Here is a 13,721-nt window from a genome sequence, read left to right as displayed (position 1 = left end):
AAACACAGGAATAAATACTGTAACAGCTGCAGACAAGAAGGAAAAAACACGCAACTGTTTTATCAAGCCTTGACAATGTAAACAAGTCAAATAATTACCTTTTTAGACTGCACAAAATGCTTTCTGCAGCTTGTTAGCTGTTCGCGCGTGCGCCCAGCTGCAGCTATCTATGTTTCAGGAGGTGATTAGAGCCGTTTTCAACAGCCAATTTGCACAATAAAATGATTAATCCACCATGAAATAATAATTTTATATAGGCAGCATCCAGAGCAGAGCGCGTGGCAGCCGGTAGAACAAAGAACAGCGTCCAGCTGTGAACACAGCGCATCTAATTTGCATCCGCCGCAAATCAGATGCGAAGCAGATGTAATAAAAATGCTTTATTCGTGGCCAGTCTGTATGCAGTCGCTACAACTTATTTTAGTCCGTGATGTGGACATGATGGGCACGCAAAATATCCGTTTTACACACTGTCCCAGTCCGCTGCCAAGCCGCAAATCCCTGTCAGTTGCGGATATCAGCAGATGACGGCGAATATACAGTGCATAGACTATGTATATGTATGTATTGAGTATGTATTGTGTATGTATTGAGTATGTATGGAGTATGTAAGGCAGATGTCATCCGCAGCCAAAATTTTGTGCAGCTCAAAAATCCTGGTAACAGAAAAACGTGCCTCTGCAGATAATTGTGGACGTGTGCGGGTGTCAGCCGACTCATACAAGCATGTTTCATGCATATTGCGGATGTTAAGTGAATATAAGCCAATTTTGTGCGCAATCCATACGCAAATCCTCCTAAACGCCAGTGGACAGGGCCCTTAAATCCATGAGTGCTATTCATCAGTTTAAGGAGCGAGTGGTCTTTAAGTGGGGTATGCCGTGGTACCCCATTGGATTTCATAGCCATTCTCAACTGAAGATAGAAAAAGAAAGTAGAGCGCTGCAGATTGAACTGAACACAAAGATCCTCAAATGACAAAAGTCCATTTTCACCAAACGCATTACCAAGGGAGCACAACTAACCAAAACGTTAGTTTCGATAACTGCTAATTTGCTAACTGAAAGTTAACTTTTATAACGCTAAACCAATAAACCACTAAAAAATTTAGTGGAAGCTACCGCTAACTTTCAGTATAGACTCCAGTACACTATCAGCTTCTGACAAGCCAGTTTTGAGTTTAAGCACTATCACAAACCCAACAAGTCAGAGCTTCTGTCTTTGTGCATGCTGCCCACTGTTGTAAGGAAGAGCCATTTACATTCAACATACAGTTCCCCAGACATGAACAGCAGAGCAGGTTTGACTTATGGTTTTGATTTATAAACCAAATTAATCCAGATTGTTTATCTACATTAATGTCAACTCTGTCATTTTTACAAAGTGAAAATATACACATATCTTTTAATTTTAAACTAATGCACTAATTCTGAAGTTTTAACTCACACAGATGCCAAAAGGCATTATAGGAAAATGAGCCTCTGCTCATCACTTAAAACTTTCCTTTTTGCTAAAGCTTATAGTTAGGGCTGGATCAGGTGACCCTGAACCATCCCTTAGTTATGCTGCTATAGACGTAGACTGCTGGGGGGTTCCCATGATGCACTGTTTCTTTCTCTTTTTGCTCTGTATGCACCACTCTGCATTTAATTATTAGTGATCGATCTCTGCTCCCCTCCACAGCATGTCTTTTTCCTGGTTCTCTCCCTCAGCCCCAACCAGTCCCAGCAGAAGACTGCCCCTCCCTGAGCCTGTTTCTGCTGGAGGTTTCTTCCTGTTAAAAGGGAGTTTTTCCTTCCCACTGTAGCTAAGTGCTTGCTCACAGGGGGTCGTTTTGACCGTTGGGGTTTTACATAATTATTGTATGGCCTTGCCTTACAATATAAAGCGCCTTGGGGCAACTGTTTGTTGTGATTTGGCGCTATATAAAAAAAATTGATTGACAAAATTGATTGATTGATTACTGCTTTGTTGGTTTATTTATTTATAAAAACCAACACACAAGTTACTGTACTTTAAGGTTGTGCAGTCTTTTGTCCACTGGTGTGATGCTAATTTTCTTACTATAAATGTAAAGAAAACTAAGGAGATGATAATTGACCCTCGTTTTATTGGTGATCATACTCCTCTGGTAATGCACGATGAAGAAATCAATCAGGTCAGCTTTTACAGGTATCTAGGCATTTACTTAGATAACCAGTTCAGCTGGGAAACACATGTCAATAACTTATGCTCTTGTTTACAGCAGAGGTTATATTTTCTGCGCAGACTCGGGGCATTGGGGTTGATCAGAACATCTTGTTTTTGTTTTATCAGGCTGTTTTGGAAAGCATTATCCGGTATGGGATGTCATCTTGGTATGGTAATCTCTCTGTCCAGTTAAAATCTAGGCTTGCTTGTCTGGTGAAGACTACTATGAAAGTTGTAGGGAGGACGGGAAACTCTTCCCTGCAGTCCATGTATGAACAGTCTGTTCTCAAACAAGCGCAGCGAGCTTTGTCAGATCCTTCCCACATCCTCTATCCTGAGTATGAACTCCTACCGTCTGGTAGGCGATACAGAGTCCCTCAGTGCAAATTGAATCGCTTTAAAAACTCATTTGTGCCCACATCAATTAGAGTCTTAAATATGGTTCCTGGGATAGGTAGTAGGATTGTGCGTTAATGACATTGTGGCATTGTTATTTTAGTGTTATTTATTCACTGTTAGTATTTTTCTTAACCATATGTGGGAGATGGCTGTGCAATAGGGGTATGTGTTTTTAGGGATATGTGCAATATGCATGAATTATTTATGGGAGACTGCTGTGTAATACGGATATGTGCAGTTTGGATATGTGTATTAGGGATGTGCAATATGTATGACTGATGTGTGTATTAAGTTATGTAATATGTATGAGTAATGTAATTATGTCATGGCAGTTTTACTTTTTACTTGTGCAGCTCTTGGAGTCCAAGACAAATTTCCCGGAAGGGACAATAAAGTGTATCGTATCGTATCGTATCGTACTATAATGAGTGTGTTGGTTTTTACAAATAAATGTGTATTTATAAATATGTCATTTTTTTCCTTTGTAAAAAAAAAACCAAGGCATTTGCAAAACTGAAAATCCTGTTTGTTAAGTGTGATTTAGCGCAACAAATGTCGACTGTGTGATATTTTGGCGGGTACTATTCACACTGCCATCCAGTACAAGGCAGTGTTCTATGCATTTTGACCCATCTATTGTCATGTCCAGAAGATTTACAGTACAGTTCCACTAAGCTGTGCCATGAGCGGTTCACCACATTGCATTGGACAGTATAAAACTGAGTGATGTTTGGGGGACAGAAAATTGTGGAATTTCCCATCGATATTCTAAGGTTTCTGAGACAAAGAAACCCTGTATTTAGCACAGGATGTACTTCCTAAACAGACAAAGGCCTAGTCAGGGTATTCACAGGATCTAATGGCCACTTTTTGTTTTTGTCACTGTTGTTAGATCTAGATTGAGTACAATTACTGACTAATGTCGCAAGATTAGCTTTTACTTATCTGTGCATCATCAACAAATACTGGAACTGAAGATGTATTCTGAAATAAAAGAGAATGCTTAGTCCACTGTTTACATTATGCTCTGCCAGAACTACTAGACTACAGAAATAAAACGACAGACATTTCACACAAAAGCTATCTGAAGAGATTCTGACAAAGCTCCGCCCACCTTCCTATCAATCTTTAAACATTAACAGATGTGAATGATCATCGGAAATACCTCCTTTGCCATGAACCATTCAACATCCTCACTTCTGATTTAAATTTATTCAGTATTACAGACTTATAGTGGAACTAATCTACATCAGTCACAAACTGCATGCTCGTTCAGCAGGCGTGACAATTTCTAGTGGATGAGACGAAGGTTTTCCTTTTCCACACAATTAGAAAAAATCAGATGCACAGAACATGCAGAAATTGCTCTTCATGTTATCTCCCTTTAATATACTTGTCCTGCAGGGTAACTATAATGATACTGGACTTTCTACATGTGCATTGCTTTGAAATGTTCATGTCTTACATCCAGCAACCAACAGAGGAGAGAAAAGGTTAAATAATCTTCACAGACACACAGGCATCTCAAAAGCAGTGGATATAACTAAATTTTGGGGGAAAATGGTCCTTGGCTCAGGAGTGATATCATTAAACTTTAATTGTGACCCAATTCTGACTAGTTTGTGTGTGTGTGTGTGTGTGCATATATATATATATATATATATATATATAAATTTTCTCCAAGCAAATTGCCTTGTGATGTCATAAAGCTAGATGGGGGAAAAGTCATATTTCTGCCCACTCCCCTGTGTTAGTTGCAGCAGGTCACTGAGAGATTTTTTGTGGGTCTTTTCTAGTTACCGCTGTTTATCAAAGAAGGCAGAAGCTATAGAATCACAGTTTGTTTTTGTTTGTGCGTGTTCATGGTAACTAAACCAATAGAAAACATATTTTCACATTTCATAGAGAGATGGAAGAGTTGTTTAGATTTTGAAACAGATCTTGTTCTAATTTCAAGTGGGAAAGAAAAATTCTCTCAGGCATTTTTTTTGGGGGATTGTAGGAAGAAACCTCAAGCAGACCAGACTCAGAGGGGTGACCATCTGCTTTGACAAAACTACCAGTAAAAAAAAAAATCAAATAAAACACATCAAACAAGTGTAAAACATGTAAAGACATACATGATGGTAGTAAGCATCCAGGTACTTATGAAGTCCAGTGGGACCATTAACCATCATTCCAGACAATCAAGTGGTAACACAACAGCATCAGCCCCCAAAATGCTTGGTTGGGGTCTACAATGGTCTGTTTATATGCAGCACAAAGACCTGTAGACCCAAGTTTACCCCCTTTTCTTTTGGTTGATGGATGTAATAATAACCAATTTTACCCCGGTGGATGAATGTACACTCAAAGTGAACCTTCCAGTATAACATCTCAGACAGCTTTATGAAATAAAGTCTGGTTAAACTTTCATGCGTACCACCTACTGTATGTTTGTTTCTGATTCACACTGAATGTATTCCCTCAGGGTTCTGTGAAAACCAGCAGACCACACCTGCCTGTTTATTCAACAAACTGGCAGTTGAATGCTGCTTGCATGGACTCACGAAGGTCTGCTGTAAATGCTGTTAGTTATGTTTGCAGGAAGTGCCACAGCAAATGAAAGGTTGTCCTAATCCCCTCTAAACCCTGCTGGATCACTTTACCGTGTGAACTGTGGAAAACTAATTAAAAAGGTAGAAAGAAGACAGAAACACACAAACTGTGCTAACAGAAACTTCACAGAACAACTCCATCTTTTTCTGCACCACAGTTGCTACTGTGACAAACTGATGTATGTCCAAGTGGAAAACACTCACCTGGGAACTGTTCAGTTCATCACTGCCGCTGCTTCTCTCTGATTGGTTGCTCAGGGTTACGCTGTCAGGCGTTAAAGGTCGGTAGCCAATGAGAGGAATGTCGCTTGACTCAACCCCAGGCAAATCGTAACCACCTGCTCGCATATTACGGTGGATCATGGTGCAAGCTGAAACAGACAAGATAAATTAAAGCAGTTAAACTGCATGCAGTCATTCAGGACCAATAATAATCATTCATTTTCTAGACCTGCTTATTCCAAATAATGGTCACGGGGGAGCTCCACAGAAGAGAGGCAGGGTACACCAGGTACACAATGGAAGAGGCCTGTGGTGAAACTGATGTGGAGGTATGCCAAGGCTGGATACAGCTCTCAAAACGATACTTATCCCAATGTTTGGACAGAGAGCACATCCCTTATGGGCCCAGTCCCACTGGCGTTGGGAAGATTCGTGTATGGATTGCATACAAAAGTGGTTTATATTCGTTAACATCCGCAATATCCGTGAAACATGCTTCTATGAGTCGGCCGACACCCGCACACGGCCGCAATTATCCGCAGAGGCACATTTTTCCATTGCCAGGATTTTTGAGCTGCACAAAATTTTGGTTGCGGCTGACATCCGCCTTACGTACGCAATACATAATCTATGAGGTGTATATACGCCGTTATCCGCTGATATCCACAACTGATGGGGTATTGCGGCTTGGCAGCAGAATGGGACAGTGTGTAAAATGGATATATAGCGTGCCTATCATGTCCACATCACGAACTAAAATAAGTTGTGGCGAATGCATACACACTGGCTACGAATAAAGCATTTGTATTACATCTGCTTTGCATCTGATTTGCGGATAATTTGCGAATGCATAACAAACAGATATCAACATACTTGCCAGTCTTTGCCAGTCCAGCTGTGGAGATGTACAGATGTAGTTATGGATCCCCAAAGACGTAGTGTGATAGTTGCTGCCATCCAACAACATACCAGTCAACGTGTCCAAGTCCAGCAATTGCTCCAGAGGCTGTGGTGTTGGTGTGAATAGTGATGCCAAAAGCCCCGAGTGCACTTCTTTTATGACCGCAATGCAGATGCCACCATTATTAATATATTCGTAATTCATACTGGGACATTTGTCATTTTTGGCCAATTTTGTTGCGGATGACAACGAATGCCTGTAATTTGTGTACTCAATTCATGCGCAATGAATCCTCTCCCCAGTGGGACCGGGCCTTAAGATATTGATGAGGCACTATGGCCTGATCCACATCAGAAACAGGACAGATTACTAGATTATACAGTATGTTCATGCCATCTTCAGTTCAGTATCGAGAATAGAGATTATGATTCCCCATTGCATTTGTGCTCATATTTATAACATGCTACAGATGAAAAATGTCAATCATACAGTAACAGTGTTTTATACTCAGCGGGTGTCCCAAAAAATGCCAACTTTAAAAAATTTCGAGTCTCACTCACAAAAAGTTTCCTTTTGGTGAGTCACTTTCACATGTAAAATTGTTTGCTAATCAGAAATTATTTAGAGGTGGCTCAAGGTCACCAAACACTGAAAATCTAACCGCGACAATCGACATCAGTGCAATAATTGGAATGTCATATCTTTGCCACTTTTAGAACTATTAGATCACTACTTTTCAGATGTGTACAGTTTATTTTGGTAATTTAGAAATTATAGCAGCAGATTGGGTGCTAGATGTTTACTGCAGTGACTATACAGGTCCAAACTTGGCTCCAAACCCAATTTGTGCAGAAGCTGGGCTTCATAGTCAGCCTATGATATTGGTCAGTTAGACAATTTATTTACATGTTATATTTACAATACTGTGTTTACTTACTTTTTATTTTGCCTTTATGGCTTTGTTTAATATTTTTTGGTACTTTGTTGATAACTGTCTGCATTCTGCAAGTGCTTACAGATTAATGATAAATGTTGAAAAAAAAACACTGTTAGGGCCGTTTTTATCATTTCTGTATAATTAGTGCAATGAAAATACTTATATGAATACTGGAAATCAGCTGCTGGTTAAAGGAATGTAATATGTTATTGTGATGCTTTCATATGGAATATATCAATGTTTCTAGTGTTTAGAGAGACCAAAACTGGTGAGTGTCCATACAGTCCTATAGTTTTCTTTCACTTCCTTGATCTCTGGACATAAATAGGAATAAACAAAATCTGTAGTTTTTGTCAAAAGCATTTCTTTTCAGGCATTATTGGCATGAATGTCTTACAGCACGTTTCATTTTGGGAGGAAAAAAACGTTTTAGTCGATTGTAGTTTCTTGTCTGTATTACAACGTTTGGAAAGAGAGGTGTCATTTTATTTAAAGCGCGATTCATTTTGAAGTTATTAATTCCGACCGGAACCTGTCTCAGCTGCGCAGCGTTTCGAGCTGCGTGAACACGGAGAATGATTCTCTTTTCTTGACAGCATAAGACAAGAGTCCCAGTTAGTGACTTTAATCCACACAAAAGTGACTGATGATATTTTAATGGCTTTGAGAGGGGTTAAGAAGCGGAATTACCGTTGGTGCAGTGAATCAAAGAACCAACGAGCGCTGGATCGAAGCATTGCTTCAATGGTTCACGGCTTCAAAGTGGAGCCGCGCTGCAGAAACGGTTGAGTACAGACCAAACCCTGAATATCTGACTTTATTTGTACGTCGTATGACTCTGAAACTCGGAAAAGTCCGTATAATTTACGGACTATAGGTTGACATGAAAAGCTGTGTTCAACTTCAGCAACATAAGCTCGCTCCCGACTGACGCTTTTAAAATAAAAGCCAACGAACAACAGGCTTAAAAGGCTCAAAAAACAAAACGCAGCGTTAATTAAATTGTCGGCGATAATGACCTCAATAATTAACACAACGTTAACGCGTTAACGTTGCCCAGCCCGAGTAATAATGTAATAATTTCAACACATTTTTCAGTCAATTGGAGGCCCTGCAAACTAGTGCAACATGGTTGGTGCCCCACGCAGGCTGCCTAGTCTGCTTATGCTGAACGGCGGTGCTGCTAATAGTTCTAACAGTGGCAGAGATATGACATTTCAAATATTGCACCAATGCCGATTGTCGCAGGTAGATATTCAATGTTTGGTGACCTTGAGCTACCTCTAAATAATTTCTGATTGTCAAACAATTTTACATGTGAGAATGACTCACCAAAAGGAAACTTTTTGGTGGGTGAGACTTGAAATTTTTTAAAGTTGGCATTTTGTGGGACATCCTACTCAGCATATATCATTAGAAAAGTAGAAATGTGAATGAAAGATATCAGAGGGCTGATGGATGCAATGCATGTTCCACACACCACAATATACGAGGTCTATTAGAAAAGTATCCGACCTTATTATTTTTATCAAAAACTATATGGATTTGAATCACGTGTGATTACATCAGACATGCTTGAACCCTCGTGGGCATGCGAGAGTTTTTTCACGCCTGTCGGTTACATCATTCGCCTGTGGGCAGTCTTTGAGTGAGGAGTCGCCCACCCTCTCGTCGATTTTTTTCATTATTTAGGAATGGCTCAGAGACTGCTGCTTTGTTTGATCAAAATTTTTTCAAAACTGTAAGGCACAACTGAGTGGACACCATTCGATAAATTCAGCTGGTTTTCGGTAAAAATTTTAACGGCTGACGAGAGATTTTGGTCTGGTAGTGTCGCCGTAAGGACGGCCCACGGCGCCTGACGGCGATCTGCGCTTCGAGGCGGCAGCGTCTCGCCGTTTCAAGTTAAAAACTTCCACATTTCAGGCTCTGTTGACCCAGTAAGTCGTCAGAGAACAGAGAACTTTCAGAAGAAGTCGGCATGAGGAGTTTATTCGGACATTCCATTGTTAACGGACATTTTGTAATGAAAGAACGTGCGGGCAGAGTCGCATGTCGGGCCGGACCCGACCGCGGGGGGTCGCGACAGGAAAAACACCTCCGTTGGAAACCTTAACGGGCAAGTTGGAACATGCCCAAGCTGTTAAACAATTTCTCAGTTACTCACTTGTTGAAAGCCATCAAAAGCCGCCTGAATTTTACAAATGGTTTTCAACACGGAGGTGTTTTTCCTGTCGCGGCGCACACAGATTTGCCGAGTCGTCACGGAAACGACTCGGCGAATTTGCGCGCACGTCTTTCATTAAAAAAATGTCCTTAAACAGTGGATTGTCCGCATAAAGTCCTCATGCCGGCCTCTTCTGAATCTTCTCTGTTCTCTCATACGTCCTGGGTGAATTAAGCCTTAAATTAGGATGTTTTCAGCTTGAAACAGGCCAACGACGGCGCCTGGAAGCGCTGCGCGACATCCCGCTCCGTGGGAAGTCCTTACACCGACAGAAACACCCCATAATCTCTCATCAGCCGTTAAACTTTTCACCGAAAACCAGCTTAATTTCTCGAATAGCGTCCACTCGGATATTCCTCACAGGTCCAGAAAAAATTTTGATAAAGCAACGCGCGCCGTCTCGAGCAGCGTGTGAAACAAAGGACGAGAGGGCGGGACCACAGGGAAATTACGTCACAGACGCGTGTGAAAAAACTCACGCATGCGCACGAGGGTTCAAGCATGATTGGTGTAATCGCACGTCATTCAAATCTATATAGTTAAAAAAAAAATAAAAGGGTCAGTTTATTATCTAAGAGACCTCGTACATGTATAATTAAATATACATATGCCTGTAACAATGCGTATAATTTCATGATATAACTTCTGTGTGACTTCATTATAAAGTCATTCATGCCAATCAATCACAAATATTTTGCAGATCATTATATGCTTGGCAGTTGTTTTTTTGGGGGTTTTTTTGTGGGAAATGTTTTCCATGATCTTGACCTATTACCAAACTATGCTAAAATCTTATTGGATTAGTTCAGTTCAGTTTAGAAACTAAAGCATAATTTTTAATAGTTTATTAAGTTTTTGATGTAGTGCTTGCTTTTGCAAGAGATGCAAGATTGTTGCATCTTGCGTATATGATTTTGGTTTGACAAACAGAGACTGAGTGTTGTATGGCTGGGGGGCCTGGCTGCCTTTTTGTTTCTGTCTTTTGTTTTTCCTTCCAGGTGGCTTGCATTTGGGACTGAGTGGCTGTGTTGCTGAGGTTATCAGGACCTCACCCTGATCACCTGCGGCTCGTCAGGACTCACAGCTGTGGTGCATCTATATGGATTGGAACATGGTGGCATTTAAGACTGGAGTATACAGTGTGTATTTGCCAGAGACTCGACCTTGTGACCAGACGGGTGAGATCGTCGTCTCGGGAGCCATCTCATCATCAGTGGATGCAGAGAACGTCCAGGGTTTGATGCACGGTCTGTGAAAGAGGAGGGGGTGAGGTCTCACGCTCGTCAGCACACTTCCTGAGGTACGTTAGATTTTGTGACTACCGTTTATACAGTCAGTAAATGTGGTGCCCCTCACACCTTATTATATTGAGCTGTACGTTAGTCATGTATCGGCTTCCACTGCAGTGGAGTTTTGTGAACTGGATGTTCCATGCCTGCAGGTTGGGAAGCTGATTAGTTATTAAGCCAGGAAGTGTTTGCTGTTTATGTACACCTTTGAGTGGTCTCTCTGTGTGTAGAGTGTGGACTCACATAATGGTTCCTTCTTTCACAGACTCGGTTTGTTGCGGCCACCTGGGGGGTGTCGGCGGGGTCCTTGGGTCCGAACGGCTTCTGGCTCCGGACCGTTAGCGCTGCTGGGAGCGCACCGTATCACCACCACGCCAGACCGCACACTCTTTTGTTGTTTTGTATCACATCACTGTTATGTATTAAATTCTGTTAGCCTTTGTACCGTGCTCTGCTTATTTCATACTGGGTCCTTCAAACGCTGGTCGGTTCTCCGAGCTGCGTCCGACACATAACAGTAGTCTCTGGCCAAACATCACAGACCCAGCGGTAGCAGAGACGGTAACGCGCCGGGAAGGCGGCAGCAGACGTTCAGTAGTTATCCGGATCAGTTGCGGGTGCTCTCCGCCCGGATGGTGCGTGTTTGAGACCCATTACTGAATACTGATTTGTGCTCTCTTGCAGCCGTGTTCCTGTGTTTGTGCCTTATCCATGGGTCGTGGTGGAGTGTGACTGGCGACGGCTTCGCGTCACGCTCCGACCGGATAAGAGGTTTAAACGGGAGCTGCAAGAGTGTGTCTGTAATGGGTGCATGCGCATGGCGGAGCTCTGTGGCACGGGTCGCTGAGCTTCCTGTGTTACAGTTGTAGCCCCGTTTCCCCGGATAAAGATAACTACTGCGTCTGTTGTATCAGCTCCGGCGTTATTTAGTTGAGCACATTTTGGTTGTGTGTTGCACACAGCTGCGCACGGAGATGCAGCTCGTTTGTTTTCTGTCACCAAAGGGGTTTTTTTCATTTTTAGCACTTTGGCTCCCTCTTTTGGTGACTTAGTCACATTACCGTTAAGCTCTTAAGTTAGAACAGGTGTGTTCGATTTGTTTGAGCTTAACGGTATACGTCACTGATTTGTTTTGTGTTAGTTCATTTCGTGTGGGTGTTTTTTGAGTTGGTTTTTGTGTGGGATTAATTTTTTTTTTCCACTGTTTGTGTCTGGGGTTGTGACCCTGCAGCCTGTCTAAGAAGAAAAAAAAAAAAAAAAAGGACCCAAACAACTGTATGTTGGTCTGTTAGTCTTTCTTTTTATTTCTTTTTGTTTCACCTCCCCAGGGTTTGATGGGACGGTCCCCTGGGGGGTGATGGGGTGGTACTTGGGTTTTTTTTTTTGTTTTTGTTATGCCCTCTCTTCTCCTCTGACTCCAGCCGGGTGAGCCGTAGTGTCGGCGTTGCTGGAGGGGTGCAGTTTGGTTGTGCTGGTCATTTCCCAGGTAGCCTCTGCACCCGGGAGGGGGGGGGGGTTTGGGGTATTTTCTTTTTCTTCCCTCTCTTCTCCTCTGGCTCCAGCCGGGTGAGCCGTAGTGTCGGCGTTGCTGGAGTGGTGCAGTTTGGTTATACTGGGCGTTTCCCGGGTAACCTCTGCACCTGGGGGGGGGGGGAGGTGTTTTTTGATTCCCTGTTTCACCTCCGGCTTCAGCACGCCTTTGGCCGTCTGCCATCGGCGTGGCTGAGGTTTGGGGCAGTGGGATATACCCGCAGCTAGTGGCTGGTGTAGAAGTCAGAGGAGTGGCGCCGTTTTGTGCCGTTTGCCATAACCGCTGTTCCACTCCTCCCGGTTGGCTTCTGGGGTATAGTCACGGTTGGTGACACTGGACGTGCTTCCAGTTTCCACTGTGCCAAGGGGGTGGGGTTGGGGTTGTTTTGTGCTTCCAGTTTCCACTGTGCCAAGGGGGTGGGGTTGGGGTTGTTTTGTTTGTATGTTTTTTTTTTCTCTCTCTTCTTGTTTTTCCCCCCAGTTTCCGCCCTCAGGGTTTGACTGTGGTGTCCTCTGGGGGGGAAAGGGCTGTGGGTCCATCTAGCCATAGACGGCCGGGGCTGGGTCCGTTGGTCATGAGGGGAGGCGTCTCCTGGGGTTGACGAGTGGTCCTCTGGGAGGCGCTGGGAGTCCCCGTGAGTGACGTTGGATCCCAGAGGGACCTCGGCTGTGGTTATTACTCCTGGAGCTGGCGGGAAGTCCTCTGGGGGGTGTTGGTCCCTACATGTCGTTTGGGGGGGGGGGGGGGGGGGTGTTTTAGCACTTTTATTTGTAAGCTTAAGTTTGGGGTTTTTCTTTTCTCCTCTTCCCGGGGTTTGATGGGACGGTCCCCTGGGGAGGGGGGGGGGTGTTTTGGTTGTTTGTGCTTGTCTTTTTTGTTTTATGACTAAAGACCGAACATGGTTGGATAAAGGCTGACCGCACAGGTTTAAGAACTCCTGGCCACACCTGTGCTAAGTGACTGACTGAAACAAAGGCAAGGATGCAGCCAGAGGAGAGGACATCAACCATTCTGTTGGAAGACGAATGCAGATGCGGTTTCCAGCCATGGTCCCTGGAGGGGGGTGTTTCTCCTGGGCCAGGTTTGTGTGGTCGCCGGGAGGCTTCCCGTGAGGGTGGGGTACTGTTGTATGGCTGGGGGGCCTGGCTGCCTTTTTGTTTCTGTCTTTTGTTTTTCCTTCCAGGTGGCTTGCATTTGGGACTGAGTGGCTGTGTTGCTGAGGTTATCAGGACCTCACCCTGATCACCTGCGGCTCGTCAGGACTCACAGCTGTGGTGCATCTATATGGATTGGAACATGGTGGCATTTAAGACTGGAGTATACAGTGTGTATTTGCCAGAGACTCGACCTTGTGACCAGACGGGTGAGATCGTCGTCTCGGGAGCCATCTCATCATCAGTGGATGCAGAGAACGTCCAGGGTTTGATG

At 43.3% G+C, this 13,721-nt stretch overlaps 1 protein-coding gene across 1 annotated transcript in view; it reads right to left on the bottom strand.

Moving 5' to 3' along the window:
* Positions 1 to 13,721, bottom strand: part of rgl2 (ral guanine nucleotide dissociation stimulator-like 2) — a 170,086-nt gene that overhangs the window by 147,421 nt on the left and 8,944 nt on the right. Inside the window, exon 3 of the mRNA XM_034174274.1 lies at positions 5,391 to 5,557. Within this exon, the coding sequence (XP_034030165.1) occupies positions 5,391 to 5,557 (167 nt within the window). The remainder of the gene's footprint in view (positions 1 to 5,390; positions 5,558 to 13,721) is intronic.

Source organism: Thalassophryne amazonica, chromosome 7, assembly GCF_902500255.1.
Source record: "Thalassophryne amazonica chromosome 7, fThaAma1.1, whole genome shotgun sequence".
In the NCBI taxonomy this organism is placed as follows: domain Eukaryota; kingdom Metazoa; phylum Chordata; class Actinopteri; order Batrachoidiformes; family Batrachoididae; genus Thalassophryne; species Thalassophryne amazonica.
The sequence above is the reverse complement of the archived record's forward strand: the minus strand, read 5'-3'. Positions and strand labels throughout refer to the sequence as shown.